This window comes from Mesoplodon densirostris, chromosome 10 (assembly GCF_025265405.1).
Source record: "Mesoplodon densirostris isolate mMesDen1 chromosome 10, mMesDen1 primary haplotype, whole genome shotgun sequence".
NCBI classification, from domain to species: domain Eukaryota; kingdom Metazoa; phylum Chordata; class Mammalia; order Artiodactyla; family Ziphiidae; genus Mesoplodon; species Mesoplodon densirostris.
Window position 1 is genome coordinate 39,588,847 of NC_082670.1, and position 24,308 is coordinate 39,613,154.

The following is a 24,308-nucleotide window of genomic DNA, read 5'->3' on the forward strand; positions in this document are numbered from 1 at the left end:
CTGACCTAACACTACCCTCAGCTTTCATCTTTCCAGAACTGGAGCCAACATTTTAAAGATGTGTACACATGTGGAAGTACCTCCACCACCTGATAATTTTTGCTGTTCTCTGGACCTTTCCTCTCTTCACCATATACTTTGTAAATAAGGTCACCAGAAGTGCACAGATAATTTAAGACATTACCATGGCCTTGCATGAGGTGCTGTTTTCTGTGTTGGCTCTGTGTTTTGTGTTGTGCCCTTCCTGATGATGCAGTCGGGCTTTTGGCCACAGCAGCACACTGACCCCTCCTCCCTCTCCGCAATGCTTAGGTTTCTTTCCTGAGTTCTAACAGAGCTCACTGCCTCGCTGGTTGCTGATTCTCCCATAAGTGTATTACTTCACACTTACCTACACAGAACCTCACCTGTCACTTTCCTGAGTATTCACAGCCCAGTTTGTGAATCTTCTGCAATTTCACTTTTTTTTTTTTCAGTTTCTTCTGATTTATCTTTCACTGCCTGGAAGCAGTGACATTTGATTGCACTGTAATATCCTACTTTCAGGTTATTTATAAAATTCTTAAATAAGGTTAAACCAAGCATCAACCCATAGGGAAATTACCCTGTTAACATTCTCTCTAGAAAGGTGTTCATTTTTAAGTCTCTACGTTGTTTCCTAAGCATGAGATAACATTCCCATAATCTCATAGTAATTGTTGTTCTTAAGATTGCCTTAGTGACGAACCACAACAAAAAGTCTGTAAAAGTCTGAGCAAATTAGATATTGTTCCTTCTTGAACACGTATTTCTTTTTATCCTCAAAAAACTAGAATATACAAGTCAGGCATGATTTCCCATAAAGGAAACCATTTTATCTTTCCTTCAGTAGGTCATGTGTGATTAAGACTTTAGTGACATTACTAAATCACTATTTTGCCATCTTGCCCATTCAAGGTGAGTTAGCTGATGAACTTCTGTCCAACACAGCTTGAAGTATATCACAGAGCAGTATGGATGAAGATAGAGTGTTGGTAAAGAATTCGGTAGTAAAGAAAGAGGGGGAAATAGCTCTTTCATCAGGCAGGGGCAAAACCTAGCTAGGTTGAAGGGTTTCGTTTTGCTTTGTCTTTTACTTAAGTCAAACTAACATGATTTTAAAAAGCCACAGTGATAGAGGGGGGTGAGAGGAAACAGGCTGAGATGTTAAATGTTCAGTTTAAAACACATTTTCAGCTCCCAAACCACCAGGTGCTAACGAGAGTGCTGGTAGAAAGTCATAATGCTGGGAAAGCAGATGTGCCAGGGACCCCAGGGAGACAGGAAATAACCTGTGAGGTGCAGCTGTGGAAGAGAGACAGGACACAGCCAGCAACAGCGGCACAGAACCAAGCTGCCCTACCGATCCTCACCATGTCATGCCTTCAACCTAGCTCAGGGTGAATAGTTTTTTCTTAAATTTCAAACAAATTGCATTATAGAAGGGAAGGATGATACAAATGAGCTGCTACTGTTGTTTACTTCCTACCACAGCATCACAGCAATGAAAGCATCACAGAAAGAAAGCTTAACCCTGAAAAATCTGATTGTAATATAAGCCAAGATGACATGAGCTTGGTTTCCTTTCCAAACAAGGCAGACTCCAGGTCTCATTTATTCCTGTGCCTCCCCAGGCTCCCGCCTTGCTGGCTATTTCCTGTTCCACTCTACTACCGTGGCCGAAGCTCAGGCCAAGGACTTCTCAGGTCCACTACAGGAAGCTCTGGAACATAGAATCTTTGATGGCTCTGTGGGTGACCAACTGAGGAGATGGGTACTCTGCCTTGTTCACACAGGTGGAGCAAGCAAATGTCTCTGCTATGAAACCAGACGGTGAAATGACCCTACAGTGTTGAGGAGATTCCACCTAGTGTGCAGAGGGCCAAAAGGCTTTATACAGGAAAGACGTGATGCCTGAGCCACGCACAAAGCTGCCCCCAACTTCCTGGAACGTGGTAATACTTTGCCCTGTCTTCCATCCAAGTCAGAACTGCTAGTAGAAAGGACACCACGAGTAGTGAGTTGAGCATCCTTAGCTGACTTGTCCAACACTGGATGGCGCCTGTCGCAGGTGGTGCGATTGCTGGTGACCTCCTCCTCTCTCCTTGGCACAGGTGGCTGAGCCACTGCTGTCAGAGCTCAAAGAGGGGGTTATATTTCCTAATCTCCTGAAGAAGTTTCTCTTTATCCTGGTTGGCATGAGCCAATGCTTGTTTAGTTTCTATAAGTTCCTTTTGTAGGGTAGGCAGTTCTTGTACCTGAGGAACAATTAGTAATTCACAGTGAATGAATAAGGTAACACACCTTGCAGAAACATCCAGTAAGGGAACAAGGAGTAAGAATTCAAGCAGAACAACCCACAAGTTTGGTCAATGATCAAGAGAACCCAACTAGATATTTTCTAAGAGCCTAAACCCCTCTTCAGAGTTCATCACTGCAGGGACAGCAACAGGTGGAAGATGTCATCAGCAACTATTCACCTCCAGCTCCTGACTTACGTCCTCTGTTCAGCACTTCTAGAAGTTGCTGCTAGGTGACAGGAGCCCAGACCACCCAGCTGTACCCAGCACAAGCAACCTTTTCAGCCCTCTGGGTTTTACCAGCTTCTGTGATTACAGCCCCTAAGGGTTTATGGGAAAGGTACTGTTCAGTTATATCCTCACCTGTGGACCAAAAGCCTCCCCTGTGGGCACCGGAAACATCTGTTCTTTTGGGGGCTGCCTCTTCTCACTTTTAAGTACTTCGGCTGATGATCTGTCCTGAGCAGCAGCTGGAAAAAAGTAAAGGTTCTAAATGACAAGCTGCCAGCAACGTTCAGACTATTCCTAGTTGTCACCTATTCCTTTAAAGGAGCAAAAAGGCAGAGAAGCCGGGAGGCTGACAAGCCCAACTCACCGCCTATGTGGAACACACCATCGTCGCTCCGCTTCAGCACAACGTGCTCCACGGCTAGAGTGATGGGGATGGGGCCTGGAGAGGTCGGATAGATGGGGGGGATATCGTCCTATAGGAAAGAGAGAAACCACATGATGCCCCCAACCAGCTCAGAGCAGCTTAGGTAACAAGCCATGCTTCTACCACTGAGCTGGAAGCACTTTTATGTCAAATGTATGTTTATCCATACATTCTTGCGAGATGTGAGAGGCATAATTGAGTCTCTCCCACTCTAGAGGTGGTGAGACTGAGGACCTGATAACCTAATGGGCTTGCACAGTCATGCTGCATGCCAAGGGTCAGGGCTAGAGACAAGATCCCCTCACTTGAACCCAGGACTCTTTGCCAGCAACGCATTTTTATATACTACTGTAACACTGACAAAGAACGCTAATATGCATTTCCTCACTTGATCCTCACCACATTTTACAGGGAAAGGAGAAGAAGTTAACAGCTGTCACTGCTAGAATCCCTTGCCTGACAAAGTCTAGGGTAAAACCCAAAAGTTCCTCTCACCTTTAGAGTGATCCTGGAGTTCAGGAGCTCAATCTTCATGGGAACTACCAGTGGGATCTCCTCATCCTCCAAGAAGGGCCCCAGGCCACTGAGCACCGAAGTGAGCAGCTCAAGGTCACAGCCCTGAAGCAATAAACGTAGGAAGCCATTCTGTGTGGCCAGAGGGGAATGAACAGCTGCACCAGGCCCCACCTCAAAGCGAAGGCCTACCGCTGGCCTGATGTGGCCAGTCTTCAAAGTTGAGGCTTCCTGAAAGCTTGTGCCTTTGAGAAGAAAGACAGAAGGAAAACATATTAATTAATTACTAGTCAGTGATTGCTCTAAGCACTTTATATATATTTAATATTCCTAACAACCCTGGGCCAGAAGTATTATTATCATTCCCATTTTAGAGATGAAAGAACTACGGCACAGAGAGTAACTTGCCCAAAGTAACACAACTTGTAAGTAGCAAGGATACGATTTGCACGCAGGCAGCCTGACTGCAAAGACTGTGGGTTGACTACTTTGCTCTAACGCCTCTCATGACAGAAGGGATGTTAAGGACCAATAAAAAGCTGGTCTTGCTATGAATCAGAGGCACTGGGCTGATGGCCAAGGTAAAGCTCTTAAAACAGAGGACCCTTGGGAATTCCCTGGTGGTCCAGTGGTTAGGACTCGGTGCTTTCACTGCTATGGCCCAGGTTCAATCCTAAGGGAACTAAGATCCCGCAAGCCACACAGCACAGCCAAAAACAAACAAACAAGCAAACAAACAAACAGAGGACCCTGAACTCTGCTAAATTTGATCATCTCTTCCTTTCTCCAAGTCTTGGTCTTCTCGCCTCTCTCTGAGGAAGCCAAGTGGGATCTATGCTAATTTACTCAAAACTGCATAAAGAATAATCTCAGGTGTAGCCAAGGCTATGAAACAACTTACATACCTATATAAATGCAAATTGGTACAACCATTCTGGAAAACAAATTGGCATTATCTACTAAGGTTAAAGCTATACCTACCCTAATGACCTAACAATTATTTCCTCAGGAATATAAACCTGGAGAAACTCTCCAACATACATATCAGGAGACACGTACAAGGATGGGCATGTCAAGACAAACTTATTTGAAATAGCAAAAAAACTGGGAACAACCCAAATGTCTGTTCAGAATAGACTGAAGAAGTAACTAGAGTAATGGGTACAAGAGATATTTTGGGGGTGATCGTGATGGTTGTAGAACCCTGTAAGCTTACTAATATTTATCAAATTGTATACTTACAAGGAGTGAATTTCATAGTATGCACAAGCAGTTTTTAAAAAAGCAAAAAGTGGTATATTTCTACAATAGAATATTATATAGTAGTAAAAATGAATAAATTATAGCTAACTCAACAACCTAGAAGAATCTGAAGAATATCATGGTACTTGAAGGAAGCAAATCACAAAAGAATACAAACTATGATTCCATTTAGAAAAACCTGAAAAACTGCAAAGCTAAATAATACATTGATACAAACACATGCAGAAGAATTGTAAAGCAAGAGAATGAGAAATAAAAAATTCAGGACAGTGATTCCCTATGATAGGTGAGAGGCAAGAGGAAGGTTCTGGAGAGGGACTCCTGGGGTCTTCAAAGTTAATGGTACTGTTCTATTTACTAAACTAGGTAGTGGGTACATGGGTTCATTGTACTGTTGTTATTTTATACCTTATATATGTTTTACAAGTATTCTTTAGTATCTACTCAATATTTTTAAAAAACTTTTTAAACAGGGGGCCTCCCTGGTGGCGCAAGTGGTTGAGAGTCCGCCTGCCGATGCAGGGGATACGGGTTCGTGCCCCGGTCTGGGAGGATCCCATATGCCGCGGAGCGGCTGGGCCCGTGAGCCATGGCCGCTGAGCCTGCGCGTCCGGAGCCTGTGCTCCGCAACGGGGGAGGCCACAACAGTGAGAGGCCCGCATACCGCAAAAAAAAAAAAAAAAAAAAAAACTTTTTAAACAAAGCATGTAGCTTAAGCCCAGATTTTTCCTGTCATCTTTTATAGTATAAATGATAATTCACATCAAAGGACTGAATCAGAAGTTCCCTGATCAGATATAGCTTGATGTTGGCAGCCTCACAAAGAAGTGGACACAGTCCTCATGTATAAGCATAAGTAGCACCTGGGAGGTGAGGACGGAGACTAGCCTACTGAGTACAAAACCCCAGAAAGAGCTCTGGGAGGCTCCTTGCAAGAAGGAGGCTTCATTAGACTTCTTCCTCCCCCTAATGGCTGCTGGAGAGAAGCGCCAAGGGCTTGGCACTAAGGTAGCTGCCCTTGGAGCACAGTGACAGGAGCAAGTTAAGCTATGGATGCCCCAGAAAAATCCCACCAGCTCTCCTGCAATCCCACCATCCTCACCTGGGCACTGTCCATGCAGGAACCGCCAGAGTCCCACGGTGCCTAGCTGCTGGAGGGTCAGCTCCTCTGCTTGCAGGGCCACAGTCAGGTCCTCACCACGTACCTCAATCCCCAAAGACACCTCATTCACCTTCAGGACCAGAACTGAGACCTGTAAAAGGAGACTCCCTTAGCTGAGTCCCAAGCTTCCAGCTTCCAGCCTACCCTCTGCAGAGAAGAAAGTAGAACAGCTGACCAGGTGAAGAGGGAGGTCTTCCCCACTGGGTGAGGCTGAACTGTTGGCCTCCGGTGACCCCTGGCCATAACTATCCGCAACAGGGCTCCCTTGAACACCGGCACTGTCTAAGACATTGGGAAGAGATCCTGGTGGAAGAGATTCTGGACCAGACTCTGCATAAGAAAGGTAACAAAAGAATTTGAGAGTCAAAAAATTCTATTCAAATCCAATCTCTAAAAACAGTGACAACTGCAAAAACAAAACATTTATGACACTCATGAGACAACTGGAAATTTGAAGACTAACTAGATATTTAATGAATTTAGGGAATTATTGTTAATTTTTAAAAGGACAATGGTATTTGGTCACCTTAAAAAAACGTCTGGGGCTTCCCTGGTGGCGCAGTGGTTGAGAATCTGCCTGCCAATGCAGCAGACACGGGTTCGTGTCCTGGTCTGGGAGGGTCCCACATGCCGTGGAGCAACTGGGCCCATGAGCCACAACTACTGAGCCTGCGCGTCTGGAGCTTGTGCTCCTCAACAAGAGAGGCCGCAACAGTGAGAGGCCTGCGCACCGCGATGAAGAGTGGCCCCCGCTCGCCGCAACTAGAGAAAGCCCACGCGCAGAAATGAAGACCCAACACAGCCAAAAAATAAATAAATAAAATTTAAAAAAAAAAAGTCTGTAAATGGAAGCAACCTAAGTGTCTATGGACGGGTAAATGGTTAAACAAAATGTGGTATAAACATACAACAAATAATGGTCTTAAAAAGGAAGGAAATTCTGATACATGCTACATACAACGTAAATGAACCTTAAGGACATTTTATGTGAAATGAAACAAGCCAGTCACGTATGGTTCCATTTATGTGAGGTACCCAGATGGTCAAATTCATAGAGACAGAGAGTAGAATGGTGATTGCCAGGGGCTGGTGGAAGACGGAATGAGGAGTTATTGTTTAATGGGTATAGAGTTTTGCAAGATGAAAGAGTTCTGGAGATGGATAGTGGTGATGCTTGTGCAATGATTCGAAGGTAATTAATGCTACTAAATTATAGTTTAAAATAGTTAAGATGGTAAATTTTATGTTATGTGTATTTTACCATAATTTTTAAAATTTTTTAATATTTAAAAAATTTGTATTTTCTAGAGATGCATAATGAAAATATTTATGGATAAAATGATATGTTTGGGATTTGCTCCAAAATAATATGGGAGGAAGGGAAGTGGGCAGAAGAATATATAAAACAAGAATGGCCATGAGTTCTTAATATCTGAAGCTAGGTAATGGGTATATGAAGGTTCGCTATTTGATTCTGTCTATTTTTAAATATTTGGATTTTCCCGTAAGAAATTAATAATAATAACAAAACAAACATGGATATATACCATCCAGCTTAAGAAACAGTACATTCTCTTTTTATTTTCATTTAGATACTCTTAAGGGGTGATTTTAAAAGTTTTCATTTCAATAAGCTGAAAGAAATAGTGTTAACTCCTAGTGGTGATTAATCTAATGCCTAAAGGTTACTTGTTTTATCATAGACAAAAAGCTCCTAGTTATTTTCCAACAATAAAATACATAGTTTAGGCAAAAAGCAGACAACAAACACACACACCATTGATACAGCCACAGAATTAGTCTTACCGCCACAGCTACCTGGCTGTAAGACTAGCACTCTCTTCTTTGAGTGTTGTTCTGTGATAAAGGTCAAGTAATAATCAATAACCTAGAAGATGTGGGGATAAAGTCAGAGCCACAAATCCACTAAAATTTCTCTCTTCTTTTGGTTTTCTGATTAAGAAAATGTCTACTTTATCAAATCTCAGCTCCTTTTGCATCCTGCTGGTCTGAATACAGGCATCAGAAAGAACACTCTTGGGGCTCTACAACTCTGCCCGGCTCTGCTTCCACCTACCAGACTCCAAGAGCATCACAAAGTTCTCACTGCCATCACTGTCCACTGAAATCCGGTCTTCAGGGCCACTGTTATCCAATGAGACACCATCAAATGACTGCTGAGATACTGTCCTCTTCATGGAGAAAAATCGGAGTCGGGCAGCACCTCCACCTACTGGGGCTGCCACCCCCTCATCTATCTTGGCCATGGGCTCCCTGTTTAAAAAACAAAAACAAAATCCACAAATGTGGCTTAGGAGGTATGTTGTTCCATTCCCTTGCAATACCCATCCTTTTCAGCCCAGACCGTTATTGTATACATAAACTTTGATGTCAACTATTACCCGCTACAAGACCACTTTTCAACTGCTGGCCTTTCTGAATCCTCATATTCCAGCATTTCAAACTGCATAGGCAGTTCTCCCATATCAAATGTCAAGGTTATTCAGGGTCATCCCATGTACAGAAGAGACCAACTACCTACAGCCCTGGTGCTTATGAATGGTACCTGAAACCCATGTTCATTCCTCAAGTACTTACTGAATAACCTCTGCATACAAGGCACCATGCAAGGCACCGGGCAGTGGTGGGGAGTGATGAATAAGACATCCCCTGTCCTCAAAGAATGTACATTCTATCAGGAGAGGGGAGACTTATACACAAATAACCTTATATGGTAGTAAGTCACACACACCGTAAGAGGGACAGGGATACAAGCCAAAGGCTAGGCAATACCAAAGAGGGGAAAGGATGAAGAGAATGGCCCTGTGGAAAGAGATTATGTTTGAGGTGGTCCTTGAAGGACTGTGAAAGAGATGACAAAGAGGGCCTTCCATAGGGAAGAAACAGCATGAGCAAAGGCATGGAGCCAGAAAACGAAATGTACCTTTGGAGACTAGTAAAGAGCTCAACTCAGCTGGAGCATAAGTTTTGTCGGGGGAGAGCAATAGAAGATAAAGTTAGAAAGGTTTCTTTAAAGAAATCTTTAAAGACCTTATGTGCGCACGCTCTGATTTTATTTATAGGTGAAGAAACTGACTCAGTCCCAGTTAAAGGTAGAATTAAGAAGAACCCAAGTCTCCTAACTTCTTGCTAAGTGCTTTTTTCACTTTACCACATGAGTGGCAGCCCGATTATAGAAAACCCTGGACAAAAGATAATGCATGAAAGTGCTCTGAAAACTGTGAAGTGCAGGAGGCATACAGGAAATCTCTGTATAGTCTACTCAATATTGCTATGAAGCTAAAACTGCTCTAGAAAATAGTCTATTTTAAAAAACTGTAAAGTGCCATATGGATATATCATAATAACTGATTATGCCACACTAAGAAGTTCAAACTCAATTCAGGGAGAATAAAGAAAAAGCCAGAAGGCTTTAGAAAAGGGAAATAACAAGATCATACCTGTGGTTTAAGAAGTTTGACCTGGGACTTCCCTGGTGGCGCAGTGGTCCAGAATCCGCCTGCAAATGCAGGGGACATGGGTTCGAGCCCCGATCTGGGAAGATCCCACATGCCGCAGAGCAACTAAGCTTGTGTCCCACAACTACTGAGCCTGAGCTCTAGAGCCCGCGAACCACAACTACTGAGCCCGCGTGCCACAACTACTGAAGCCCACAGGCCTAGAGCCCGAGCTCTGCAACAAGAGAAGCCACCGTAATGAGAAGCCCACGCACCACAAGGAAAAGTAGCCCCCGCTCACCGCAACTAGAGAAAGCCCGTGCGGAGCAACAAAGACCCAATGCAGCCAAAAATAAATAAACAAATTAATTAATTAATTAATTAAAAAAGAAGTTTGACCTGCCTTTTCCAAATATACTAGAGAGGGAAAGATATCCAATGAGGAAATCAACTAATAGTTCACTAAAATAGTCCACATGTGGGAGCAGACAGGAGAAACAGATGTGAGACTCCCTTCAGCTGTGCTCCCAGCGTCATCCTCATAGGAACATTACCATCTAAAGGGGAACTCATTAGAAATGCAGCTTCTCAGGGTCCATCTCAGACCTACTGGACGAGGAACTCTGGGGACAGGGCTCAGCACTCTGTTTTAACAAGCCTTCAGATGATTCTGAAGCATGCTTAAGTTTAAAAGTATGGTCAGAACCTGACAAATGCCTGGAAGAAGCAGAGCTTGAATGAGCAAAGGAATGATGCCACCAAAAAAAGAAAGAAAAAGAGAACTGGCCGGGGGAGGGAGGGATAAGGAATTTATCCTTTTATATATATGAGGCTCAAGGCACCCCTGGGAGATCAATGTGGAGCTATGGGCAGTAGGTAGTTTTAAAGCAAGAGCAGGGGAGGGGAGGGAAGTCAGGACTGAAAATAAGGACTCTCGCAGACGTGAGGAGATGGACAAAATAACCTAGAGCGAAAGTACAGCTGATCCTTGAACAACACGGGTTTGAACTACACAGGTCCATTTATATGCAAATTTTTTTCAAGAGTAAATACTATAGTACTGCACAATCCACGGATGGTTGAATCTATGGATGCGTTGGAACCATTTATATGCAGGAACCTCTTACAGGTAAGGCCAACTATAGGTTACATGCAGATTTTCAACTGCACAGAGATTCAGTGCTCCTAATCACCACATTGATCAAGGGTCAAATGTATTCAAAAATGTGGAGTGATATAAACCTTCTGAAAGTTTGGTAAATACATCAAGAACCTTAAAATGTTTGTAGTGTTTGACCCAATAATTCCACTTCTGGGTTTTATTCTAAAGATTTAGATATGCATAAAGAGTAATGTTCACAAAAATAGGGACGTTTAACACAGCCTTGGTTTTACCTGAGAAAAAATTGGAAACAGACTAAATGATGCCCCCCAGAGAGTGGACTGGATGAACAAGTTATGATACACCCATTTGCAAGAATATAATAGAGCAATTAAAAATTATATGTTCAAATACCTCATGAATGGGAAACTATTCACAATAAATCATAAAGTGAATAAAACTGGAAATTTTCTATATTATATAGAAATAATATAAATACACAAATATTATAAAATAATATTTGTGTATTTTATATGAGTAGGCACATATAAGCATTCGCATGGATACACAAATATGTGTAGAAAAACTGGAAGCAAACAGATGCAAATGTAAATAATGGCTATCTCTGGATAATGTCATTACAAGTGACTGTTAACATTTTCTTCTTTATTCTTTTATTTTTCCCCATTGTCAACGAAATGAACACAAATCATTTTTATAATTTAAAAAATAAAAATTATGGGCCTCCCTGGTGGCGCAAGTGGTTGAGAGTCCGCCTGCCGATGCAGGGGATACGGGTTCGTGCCCCGGTCTGGGAGGATCCCATATGCCGCGGAGCGGCTGGGCCCGTGAGCCATGGCCGCTGAGCCTGCGCGTCCGGAGCCTGCGCGTCCGGAGCCTGTGCTCCGCAACGGGGGAGGTCACAACAGTGAGAGGCCCGCATACCGCAAAAAAAAAATAAAAATAAAAAAATAAAAAATAAAAATTATGACAAATGTGATCAGAATATGGACAGCCTAGTGCTGTGGAACAGTTCCATTTACAGGATAAAAGGAAGAAGAGAGCAGCCAAGGGAAAAGAAAAGACTCCTTCTGAGAAGTGCGAGGAACTGGGTGGGTTACAAGTGCCCAGAATGAACTGACCAGCAAGGCTGACTGCACAGAGGAGTCCTGGAAAAAGATGACTGAGAAAAGGCCACTGGCCTGGGCAGTTAGGAAGTCAGTGTTGGTGTTTCAAAAAGAGTTTGTATCACACACCTTTCTTTTCTCCTTTTTACCTCTCCTCTTTTCTCATCTCCCTTACTCTTCTCTAATTAGAAAAGGCAGCACATCAGGTGATTGGGAGTCCAGGCTTTCAATCCCCACCCCACCACTCACAAGCTGTGTGATCCTGAGCAAGTTTCTTACCTCTATGAGCCTCAGTTTTCTCATCTGTAAAATGTGGAGTGATATTAGGACCTGCCTTATAGGGTTCTTACAATAATTCAATGCATTAATATTGCAATATTTAGGACAAGACCTGACACATAGAAAGTACTCAATAGATGTTGCCTCGTATTATTACATAATTAATCCTTTAAGCTTTCCTCCTCTTTCCTCCTAGGCTATCTAGGCTTAGCAGGTGCTAGTATACCCGCAGGCATTGCTTTGAGACACACTTAAGAAAATCCACTTAGACAAAAGTTCTAAAGCCACTGATCTTCAAACCATGGTCCCCAAACCACTAAGTGTCCCAGCGAAGATTTCCCATAGTTTTCATTATCTTTCCTAAAACCACAGGCACCCATGGAAAAATCTATACCTTCCCACTCTTCCGACTGTGCATTTCTGTGTTTTCTGCTTACTCCCCACTGTAGCCCCGGCGTCTAACACAGAGCCTGGCACACAGTAAGGGCTCAAAAAATACTTGTTGAACGGATGAGTGAAATTCTTCCTTCTCTATTACTCTGACAAATATTGATAAGGTGTACCAGAAAGAGCAAGTCCAAAGCCCCAGCTTTTCTAGTTATAAGATACAGGATCCATGGGCTCATCCTCTCTGAAGCTTCCATTTCCTCAGTTATAAACTGGGGATACAAACATCTACAGCGACCTCCCCGAGCTGCTGTGGGGATTACATCAAACAGAATACTATATGAGAGCCCACTGAAAAGAATAAAATATCATACAGATGCCAGGTATTATTATTCTGATACAGCATAGCTGTATCAATAACAGTGAATCAGTGAAAGAGGAGATAGCTTGATGCTAAGAAGCAATAAATGTTGGCTTGAAAACTGCCCAAGACCAGGCTAAGATACATGGAGGCATGAGAAAATCCATGGGGTTTTGTTATTTTATTGCAATTTCTGGTTCTTCTCCTATCACAGAATTAGGTGTAGTCCTGAAAGTAAAGTCCCTCTGACTGTATGCCTATATCCTCTAAGTAGCCTGAAAGTTCTTCCGCTGCTCTACAGGCAGCTCTGAAAACTAAAGGCTTTGCCCCATTAACTAGGCCATTCCATACACACTCCTGGACTACGCGGTGCTTCCCAATCTACAAGTGCACATGGCAGGAGGCCTGAGCCCAATGGCCAGAGCTAGGAGGGAGAGAGGAGGTGAATGAAGGAGGCGGAGAACCACTCACTTGGCTGGGGGCAGAGACAGCATCTTGTGCATGGTGGAGGTCATTCGGTCTCTGCCCAGACTGAAGGCATCCTTAGTCAGGGACATAGCTTCCTTGGTGAGGTCCATGGTGGCATGTAGAGCCTCCTTTGTGGCATCCTTGGTCATGTGAATAGCACTTGATAATTCTCCCTCAATGTTCTTCAAGGGGATGAGCTCGCCCTGTCCATTCACAGCAGTATCCTTGCCCCCTGGGGGCTTCAACTCAGCTGGTGAGCTAGGTGCCTGGGCGCTGCTCAGTCTCTTGGCCTGTAAGGAATCAACTGCCTCATGGCCCTTCCCTGCCTCCTGCTGTGCAAGAGAATCTGAGTCCTGCACTTCTCCATTGCTATGGAGAGGCAGTGGCCTATCCTGGGATGCATCCAGATTTTCAACATCACTGTCCTCCAGAACCTTCCTGGGGCTTGCTGGGCCCTGTTCTGAGGAGGCATCAGACTTCAGCTCCCTATCCTCTGAAGGAGACAGCTCTGAATCTACAAGGCTTGTAGTATCTGAACCCTCAGAGTCAGCTTCGACAGCCCCAGGGACAGGATGCATGAGCAGAGCCACCTCAGCACTGGGGAAGAGGACGCCAATGCAAGCTGTCTGGTCCTGTAGAGGAGACCCAGTCATGGCCTCGGTATCCTTAGTAAGCTGCTCCTGAAGACCCTGGAGCACCTCCTTCAGGCGGAGGAGAGCCAAGTACTGGTAGTGGTCAAGCCTCACTCGGACATGCTCAGGCGAGTGTACGAGCACATGCACATCTGCCGCGTCCTCCAGCTCTGTCAGAGGCCCTTTGTTATCCACACTACTGCTGCCTTCTTTCAGAATTTCCATGACTTCTGTAAGGCCTGATAGGCTTTTCAAGTCATGCTCAGTCTTTGACCTCTGATGGGACACACTGTCAGGGGCACGGGCCTCAGAATGGACAGGACTGCCAAAGCTGGCGGATGCTTTCAGCCTCCCTTCTGTGGCCATAAGGAGCTTTCGTGCCTGGGCTTGCTGCCAGCGGAGGGGTAGGCAGGCCCAAATCGACAAGGGGAAGGGGGCCACAAAATTCAAGGAATGGCCTTTGAAATTCTCTGTTCCCTCAAAGTCCAAGGAGATCTGGGTGAAGTGGATGGACCAGAGATCCTGGGAAGCCTTAAGCCTCTGGGGAGGGAGGGCACTAGATTGAGGGAGTCGGGAATCCACTTGGAAGGCATGATGCAAAAACAGCATGTGCAGAAGGCTAAAGCCGCCTGGCACCTTGGGAAACTGAACATAATTGGAATGAAAGAACTCAGCAGCAGCAAAACCCCGGAAGAGACTCTGGAGGTCTGGACAGCTACAATGTGGGGCGTGACGTGTATTGGTGGCAGTCACGCCTGATGCAGAGAAGACAAGGGCCTGGGGACGGTGCAACCCAGCCCGCTCTCTCTTCTCCAGCGGGAAGCTCACCTTCAGAAAGAAAATGAAACCCAATTCAGAATGGCCAGCTGAGCAACTCTGCAACCCACCGTTAATACACACATGAAAGACCGTTTGGGCTGTAAAACTGCTTTCCTTACTTCTATCAAATGGACAGAGCAGAACCTTGGATTATAGCCATGGTAGAAGTGCAGCTGTGGCTGCCAACAGGGAACAAAAAGCCCACTCTCTACCCTACCTTCAACCAGAAGGCATCCAGTCGGATATCCAGGTGTTCATCTTTCTGGCTTGAATCTTCCAGCTTATAGATAGCTTTGAACTGCTCCAAGCTGCGGTATAAATCCAGGCAGAAGAGGTTTCCCCAGAGCAAGCTGACAGGATCCACAGTAAATGTCAGACCATTTAACTGAATGTAAAGATTGGGACAGGGAACTGGAAAGCAGAGAAAAAAAGAAACCATGAATGAAGTAGCAGCTTGACTCTCACTTATCAGCTAATATTCATTTTATTATCAAAGGTATATATTTACACAGGGAAGAGTTTTCAACAAAGGTGTGCTAAACTAACTCAAACACTTAAAACTCCAAATGACAAACAGAATATAAGCAGAGAGCCCCCGAGGCTGACAAATGCGAAGAGCGAGAGCAAGACAGTAAGGACTGACCAGAGCAGATGCTTACCTGGCAGCTCCTGATTATCGGGGAAGTAATACTCTGTGAACTCAATATGAATGGCAGAGACCTGAGTGGGGAGGTTGTGAAGTTTCCGACTGCAGGAAAGGAGTGTCGATGGCTTCTTACTTGGCTGTCCAGCTGTAGAAACCTATGCAATCACGAGTTGCTGTTAGCATCTATACAGCACCCAGAATAGAATTTCCTCAGTTTCCTCTGAGATAGGAGGATAAAGCCTCTACAACTCTTCCAAAGTCTGTCACAGGGAGCACAGTGCTCTTCTCGCAGATTCCAGGCATTCTCACACCCGACTAACACTATCTACGAGTTCGTTTTTTCAGTGAAAGGTTTGTAGTGGGGTATTCAGAGGAAAGTGGGGAATCCCAAGTCCTGATCTCAGCAGTCACACTCAGAAAGAAACAGACCAAAGTGTCAAATCCACCTGGAAGGGAGGGAAACAGCCTCCGACTTCTACAACCTTGATCACATTTGTTGCGTTCCAAATGAACTGCTCCACCCCTTTCCAGCCCTGTTTCCCTGTGTCGTGGGCTCCTTACCTGGTGGACGTCCAAGTCATCCACCCGTATTACCAAGCAGCTAGAGCGTAGGCGATTCCATGCTGGAGGCCGAAAGACAGCCTGTTGGCTCTGAGAGGGGCTTCTTTCAAGGGGGCTCTTTCGAGGACTGGAGAGAGAATCTAAATAAAAATAAGAAGGTGGGAAAAAGAATCAGATACACTCAACTATCATCATTAATAGAATTCGGAAAATAAAAACCCTAAGATCATTAATGCTATATGTAGGAAAGAGTTTAACACTGGCAAGCTCCAGGATGGAACTCAAAAACTATTCTCTCCTTAAGACCAAGGCAACGGCCTACTGAATAGAGAAGCTGACAACCTCTCTTCCACACTGCAGCTACCCCTGGAGACAAACAGGACTCCGTAAAGAAAAAAGTCACGGATGTCTCTCCATGGGATAAAGTTGGAATAATCAGCTGGGAGTAAGTTGGGATAATTAGCCAGTCCAGTGCTTAATGTCAAGAGGCAAAGCAACAGGAGTCCTCCAGCTCCTCATAACCCACCTGCCTTCCTCTGGAAGGGAGAGTCTACCCCCAGGTGCCAGGGTGGTTTCAGACCTGTCTCCTCATGCCACTTCTCCATTTTACTCTGAAATTCCATCACCAGCTTCTGGGCCCACTGGCCTCGGGTCTCCATGGCCTCACAGTGACGCACCCAATGTTTGCAGCTATCGCCTGTGTGATAAAGCAAAAAGATTTTAATCTAAGATCATGATCCAATGTTACAAATTTTCTTTTCCATTGGTATAGTTTTCCATAATTCAGAATCTGATCCCTTACCACCAATCCAAAATTCTCTGAGATAAGTAAAAATTATCTAGTGAGAGTACTCAAGTTCTTCTGGATTCTATATGTGATTTTTCCCTAGGGTTCCCTAAAGGTCAGCTGCTGACTTTTGCCATCTTTGACCATGGACCACTGGAGAGGTTCTAAAACTAGTGGAAGTAAGGGGTAGAGCACAGAATCAAAAGCAACTTCTCAGACACTGCCTCCCCTCCTACTGCTTCTCATCAACAGTAGACCCTGCAAGTTTCCAGAAGATGTCCTCTTGAAAAGGACTATTGCCAACACCTCTCTGAGCATGTGCTGCAATCCCTGGCACCCTTCTGCTGGGCAGTCAGGGATGAACCCAGGCATATGGCCTCAATACCTAGGCCACGCTAAAACTGCACCCATTCAGAATTCTCCTACCTGCCCAGTGGAAGGGGTAATAGTCAAATGCCATCTTGCGAAAGGTAAGCTGCATTGCACCACCCATGAGTCTGTTTGCGGAGACACCTACAAAGAAAAATAAAGGTGAACAGCAGAAGAAGAAACAGAGGCCTAAACACCACTTGAAACATTTAAAAGTCCTCCTAAGGGTCAGCTCCAAAGCCTGGCTGATACATAAGTGCAGCCGAAAGGCCATGATGTCAGGTGATTTGCAAGGCTGAGGCCCTCCTCTTTTGAATTGCAATGGACATGCTCTAAAACATTTTTTTTAAAAAGCATATTCCACTGTCTCTGTAAATGGCTGTCAGATTTCCGGAAAGACAAAAGAAACTGCAAAACTCAGGATTCTAGAATTCCAATCCTAGGTCTCCCACAGGCAACCTTGATTGATTGATTCCCCCAAACCTGGCAACACTAGTATTGCTGCCCCTCAGCACAACACCTGGAGAGGCATAAGCCAAACTCCCCAAAAAACAGGACCCATATTACTTCCTTTCATATCTTAGCTAAAGCTGTGATATAAGGCTGCCATTACACACTGTACATATGAAGTACCATGGAATACTAAAAACACTGCACTAACAAGGACATTATAAACATACAGAATAGTGTAGATGAATTGAATTTTTTTGCAATAAGTCAAATATTCTATTGTTTATCTTGAATTTACACTTAATTCTTACTAAATGAATGAACTTTCCATGTTTCTGTCTTATCTCTCTAACTAGACTCTAAGAACTGTAAGAACAAGGACTATTTCTTCTACATATGTGTGTTGTCTAACCTACCCTGTTCTGCACTTCCCTCCTATCCCTTCCATCCTATTTCCAGGTGAAGGGAAATACCATGGGAACTTCTAGCTGTAAGCTGGTACACCTAAAACCAGGAGGGTCATTTCCATCCACTCTAGATATCACCACGCCAAGGTTCTGTACTAACCACCATCCTACTAGGAGATACACCTACACCTGTGTTCCTGTTGCTCAACCTTTTTGTCCTAATTACCACCTCATAGGAGCCTGTTTAGCTATTTTTTCCTAATTGTCCCTTCTCCATGAAATTTAATACCACAGATATACTGTATATCTTATGTACTATATGTCTACCTGTGCTTTATACATAAAAAGAATAAGAATAAAGCTTATTCCTTTTATTCAATGCCAGGTTAAGAAAGACTAAATAATTCTTTTAAGTTAAAAGTTAAGGGACTTCCCTGGTGGCACAGTGATTAAGAATCCGCCTGCCAATGAGGGGACACAGGTTCAAGCCCTGGTCTGGGAAGATCCCACATGCCATGTGGCAACTAAGCCCGTGCGCCACAACTACTGAGCTTGTGCTCTAGAGCCCACACACCACAACTACTGAAGCCCGCATACCCTAGAGCCCAGGCATCACAACTACTGAGCCCATGCGCCACAACTACTGAAGCCCGTGCACTCTAGGGCCCACGTGCCGCGACTACTGAGCCCACGTGTTGCAACCACTGAAGCTCGCACGCCTAGAGCCCATGCTCCACAACAAGAGAAGCCACTGCAATGAGAAGCCCAAGCACCGCAATGAAGAGTAGTCCCCCGCTTGCTACAGCTAGAGAAAGACCAGCACATAGCAACGAAGACCCAATGCAGCCAAAAATTTTTTTTTAAAGGTTAAAAAATAAAGTGTGAAAATTTAAATTTAAAATTTTAAAGCTATTAATATTTAACTTAAGTTTATAACTATATCTGCTGAGTAACTTTTATATATATATAAATTAATTTATTTATTTTTGGCTGCATTGGGTCTTTGTTGCTGTGTGCAGGCTTTCTTCAGTTGCGGCGAGTGGGGGCTACTCTTCAATGCGGTGTGTAGGCTTCTTATTGCGGTGGCTTCTCTTGGTGCAGAGCACAGGCTCTAGGCGAATGGGCTTCAGTAGTTCTGGCACGCGGGCTTCAGTAGTTGTGGCTCACAGGCTCTAGAGCGCAGGCTCAGTAGTTGTGGCGCACGGGTTTAGTTGCTCCGCAGCGTGTGGGATCTTCCCGGATCAGGGCTTGAACCCGTGTCCCCTTCATTGGCAGGCAGATTCTTAACCATTGCGCCACTAAGGAAGCCCTGCTGAGTAAATTTTAATGTAATTCATTTCTTATATAAATTATAATGTATAGAATCACATATGCAATTTAGTAATTTATATAAATACATAATAGTGATATAATCAAATTTTTAGTTATTCAAAATTATTTTTGAATAAAATAAAGTTTTTAAATTAATTTCTTAAAATTATTATTTTGTTAGCTTTTAACTTTTGCTTAACATGAAAAAATAACTTTAGCTTAACTAGGTGCTAGATATTCAGATAGTGTCAATATTTTTCCTTTTCAACATTTAACTAAATTATTGATTTGTTAAACAATTTGTAGAATTAAATAATAAAATATAAACGATTTTTATTTAATTCTCAAAGTTCAAATCACAAAAGTACTAAGGATTAAACATAAACAGGGCCTCCCTGGTGGCGCAGTGGTTAAGAGTCCGCCTGCCGATGCAGGGGATACGGGTTCGTGCCCCGGTCTGGGAGGATCCCATATGCCGCGGAGCGGCTGGGCCCGTGAGCCATGGCCGCTGGGCCTGCGCATCCGGAGCCTGTGCTCCACAACGGGAGAGGCCACAACAGTGAGAGGCCCACATACCGCAAAAAGAAAAAAAAAAAAAAAACATAAACAACACTGATGAGGCAGCCAATGACAGCTGCTAGCTGTGTACAGGCCACCTCTCACCATCTGACTTTAAGATCAAGCAATAGATAGATAGAACGTCTTCTAATCACAGCCATCTGTTTGCCATTGTTTATAGCCCTGATCTTCCATGAACTCAACATCAGTGTTGCTCATATGATACCCAAGAAAACTCAGTAAGAGAAATTAAATACTAAGGAATAAAATTTTGTCAATAAGGTTAAACACTGTTATATCTAAAAATTTTTTCACCCCCACCCCTCACCAAAGAACCAATTTTCAACGTCCAGAATAGGCAAACATCAAAACAGAAGGATCAGTGGTTGCTTAGAGCTACAAAATGGGGAGTGTCATCTAATGGGTACAGAGTTTCTTTTACAGATGACAAAAAGGTTCTAAAATTAGATTGTAGTAATGATCACATAACCCTATGACTATACTTTAGAACACTGAGTTGTATATTCTAAATGGGTGAACTGTACAGTATATGAATGATATCTCAATAAATATATATCTGTTTAAAATAAAAGAGTGGATTTTTATCTGCTGTGGGGAGATATCATCCCAGTTGAACATGCATGACCTAGGCTACTGGAGGGAGAGGGAGCATGGCTCCCTCTATTGGATTTATTTGGAACTAAAAGAACAATAAACTACACGACTGAACATATTAAAATAAGGTTTAGAATAGAAATCAAATATAATTACCCATTATCAACATATTTAATTATAAACACATAATCATATATGACACATAAATGGTAAATAGTGTACATAAATGACTAAAATTCTCCAGTGAGATGGTGGCAGAGGATAGCCTAGCCTGAAGAGAGATGAAGAAAGCTTTGGCTCACAGCCCTTATCCTGAGGGAGATAACTAAAAAGAGGCAGATGACACTCTTTTCCCCATCAACCACCCTCCTCTTCCCAGAAGCCTGAAGGGTGAGCTGCTCCAGTTTGATTTTAAGAGACAGCGCTGCCCCACTGCAAGCCAAGCTGTCCCCAGTTACCCACCAAGTTTCCAATAACTTCACCTCCAATACCAAGGCTATAGTGTCCCTTAATGAAAAAGCAGACAGATGTAGCCTTCAAGGAGTCCCTAGAGCAGCACTCCAAAAGAGCTTTCTGTGATGATGGCCATCTTCTATGGTCCATAGATTATAATGAGTACTTGAAATGTTGTTGGTGTAAATGAGGAACTGGATTTTTAATTTTATTTAATTTTGATTTTAATTTAAATAGCCACATGTGGCTACTGGCTACCATATTGGACAGAGAGTTCTAGAGCAATGCTATCCAATACAAATGTAACATAAGCCATATAAGTAATTTAAAATTTTCTAGTAGCTACATTAAAAAAGTTTTTTTAAGTGAATTTAATTTTAATATTACACATTATTTAAACCAGTATACTCCAAATATTATCATTTCAACATGTAATCAATATGAAAATAATTATTAAGGTATTCTACACTCTTTTTTTGTACTGTATCTTCAAAATCCCAGGTGTATGTTACACTTGCACCCCATCTCAATTTGGATCAGCCAATATTTCAAGTGCCCAATAGTCATATGTGGCTAGTGGCTGCCATATTGGGCAGGACAACTCCAGAGAATCTTTTTTTTTTTTTTTTTTTTTTTTTTTTTTGCGGTATGCGGGCCTCTCACTGTTGTGGCCTCCCCCGTTGTGGAGCACAGGCTCCGGACGCGCAGGCTCAGCGGCCATGGCTCACGGGCCCAGCCGCTCCGCGGCATATGGGATCCTCCCAGACCGGGGCACGAACCCGTATCCCCTGCATCGGCAGGCGGACTCTCAACCACTTGCGCCACCAGGGAGGCCCTCCAGAGAATCTTAACACCCTTTCCGTAACACCTAGTTCTCCCTTCCCCTTTCTTCCCAAATCCAAGGAGAAGAATCAAAGTCACAAGAACTCTTTGTGTTCCTTGCCCCTTCACAGAGTCACCTGCCACACCTGGGTATGGTTGGCTGGGATTTATCCCTCTATCTAAAAATATCTTATCCAGGGCTTCCCTGGTGGCGCAGTGGTTAAGAATCTGCCTGCCAATGCAGGGGACACGGGTTTGAGCCCTGGTCTGGGAAGATCCCACGTGCCGCGGAGCAACTAAGCCCATGAGCCACAACTACTGAGCCTGCGCGTCTAGAGCCTGTGCTCCACAACAAGAGAAGCCACGACAATGAGAAGCTCACGCACCGCGATGAAGAGTAGCCCCCGCTCGCCGCAACTAGAGAAAGCCTGCGCACAGAAACGAAGACCCAACACAGCCAAAAATAAATGAATACATAAATAAATTTATTTTAAAATAAATAAAATAAAATAAAATAAAAATACCTCATCCAAAACTTCCCTAAAATCCACCAAGTAGATTGACTTAGCTTAATAAATACATCGGGGCTTCAGGGAAGGCTAGTCATTCACCTCTTAGTATGGATTGCAGGACCCTGTTACATGAAGAGGACAGTGCTATATGCCCTTATCAAGCAAAAGGATGAAACTCTCAATAATGTATTTTTAATAAAGATTTCTGAAAGGATTAAAAACAAAACAAAACAGGGACTTCTCTGGTGGCGCAGTGGTTAAGACTCCACGCTCCCAATGCGGGGGGCCCGGGTTCGTTCCCTGATCAGGGAACTAGATCCCACATGCATGCCACAACAAAGAGTTTGCATGCTGCAACTGAAAAAGATCCCGCACGCCACAACGAAGATCCTGCATGCTGCAACTAAGACCCGGTGCAATCAAATAAATAAATAAATATTTTTAAAAACAAAACAAGGGCTTCCCTGGTGGCGCAGTGGTTGGGAGTCCGCCTGCCGATGCAGGGGGACACGGGTTCGTGCCCCGGTCCGGGAGGATCCCACATGTCGCGGAGCGGCTGGGCCCATGAGCCATGGCCGCTGAGCCTGCGCGTCTGGAGCCTGTGCTCCGCAATGGGAGAGGCCACAACAGTGAGAGGCCCGCGTACCGCAAAACAACAACAACAACAACAACAAAAACTGAAGTCCCGTGAATTCCCTGGCGGTCCAGTGGTTAGGGCGCCGCACTTCCACTGCAGGGGGCATGGGTTTGATTCCTGGTCTGGGAACTAGGATCCCACGTGCTGGGCAGCGCGGTGGGTGAAAAAAAAAAAAAAAAAAAAAAAAAAAACACCCAAAACAAAACAAAACAAAACTGCAAGGTCTTTATAGTAACACTTGGAAGAAACAACCAAACAAAACAATAATTGTTTTAGCAAAGAACTTCCAAAACTAGTGGCTTACAAACCAGTGAGCAATGTATTTCCTGTGGTGGCAAAAGCAATCTTTATGTTGTCACTGCTCCTTTCAGCTCTTTCATATTGGGAGTGGAGAGGGGCTGAAGTCACATAAAGACCAAGGTATAGCAAAGCAAGAGAGGCATTGGTGCTTGGTGTTCCAGAAAGAAAAGGTAGTAGGTTCCCCCAAGGAAAACGAATCGAGGTCTCATTAAGAAGCAAACATAACCTCCAGAGAGGAAAAGGCAGCAAGAACACAAGCTTCCATAGGACGGCATCTAAAAACAAGAGCTGGTGGCAGAGGGGTGTAGAGGGGGAACAAAGAGTACTGAAGGAACTGGCAGCAGAGAAATAATAATACCGAATACTGGCCTATGATTAATGTCTTTCAAATTTAGTATATTATGTCATTTGAGCCTGATAACGACCTATGAGGTAAATGAGTAAGATATGATTTAACTTAAGTTCACAAATGAAGAAATTCAGAGAGGTGAAGTGATTTCCCTAAGGCTCATGAAGGAAAGAATGAGTCAATTATTTTTTCATTCTGAATAAATGTGTATGTATACTTAACACCAGTTGCTCTAGTGAGTCTCAAATGGGCAGAGATGTCTGCCGAAAAAGCAGGTGCTATTTGTTTATGCTCTGCTTAGAGTGCCACAAAATAAAAGCAATGTCTGAAGGGCTCTGGGCTTGACTTTCCTAAGGACCACTCCACTCTGCATTAACGTCCTCTCTTTATTTAAAGATGGCTCTCCTATATCCTGTGTCTACTCTTTTTCATATGAAATACCCCTGTGTCTTTCAACTCTTTCCTTCTATGCTATGGTTTCCATAGCATTAAACAATCTGCACACCCTTCCTGGGATGCTTCCTCTTTGTTAATGTCCTCAAGGACAGCATCAAAAACAAGGCTCAGAGTTCCAAATGGAGTCTACAAAGGTGCCAGAGAAGAATTTCCAGAGTTCTGGAACCCACACTTCTATTGATGCAGTTTAAATTAATATGTGATTTAGGGAACACCATGTTAAAAAAAAATTGCTCTAATGAATGAAAAAGCATCACAAGAACACACCATAACCTCTCTGCTTGGGAAGAACACATTTATACATAATAACTATTTAAATTGACTCAAAGATCTGAAAATTCTGAGGTTTCCTATAGTTGAATTTACTTTCCTGAAAGCTTATACCAGTGGTTAGCATTGCCCAAAAGACTCTGAGGAGGGAAAAAAAAGTATACACTGCTTGGGCTCTACCCCTGAAGATTCCGATTTCGTGGGGGCTGGGAAGAGGCCCAGCTCCTGTGTCTTACTGTCTCACAGGTAGTTCTGCTGCAT

At 43.7% G+C, this 24,308-nt stretch overlaps 1 protein-coding gene across 2 annotated transcripts in view; it reads right to left on the bottom strand.

Moving 5' to 3' along the window:
• Positions 1–200: 200 nt before the first annotated feature.
• The window catches only part of BLTP3A (bridge-like lipid transfer protein family member 3A), a 55,469-nt gene continuing 31,361 nt past the window's right edge, over positions 201–24,308 (bottom strand). Inside the window, exons 9-21 of one of the 2 annotated variants that reach the window (XM_060109507.1) lie at positions 16,965–17,051; positions 16,332–16,448; positions 15,752–15,891; positions 15,204–15,345; positions 14,762–14,955; positions 13,097–14,553; positions 7,989–8,185; positions 6,087–6,241; positions 5,852–6,002; positions 3,469–3,731; positions 2,914–3,022; positions 2,682–2,788; positions 201–2,276 (exon numbers count right to left, since the gene is read on the bottom strand). In XM_060109507.1, the coding sequence (XP_059965490.1) occupies positions 2,151–2,276; positions 2,682–2,788; positions 2,914–3,022; positions 3,469–3,731; positions 5,852–6,002; positions 6,087–6,241; positions 7,989–8,185; positions 13,097–14,553; positions 14,762–14,955; positions 15,204–15,345; positions 15,752–15,891; positions 16,332–16,448; positions 16,965–17,051 (3,245 nt within the window). In that variant the 3' untranslated portion in view covers positions 201–2,150. Of the gene's footprint in view, positions 2,277–2,681; positions 2,789–2,913; positions 3,023–3,468; positions 3,732–5,851; positions 6,003–6,086; positions 6,242–7,988; positions 8,186–13,096; positions 14,554–14,761; positions 14,956–15,203; positions 15,346–15,751; positions 15,892–16,277; positions 16,449–16,964; positions 17,052–24,308 lie in introns of both variants that reach the window. The other variant, XM_060109506.1, reaches the window with a different exon arrangement.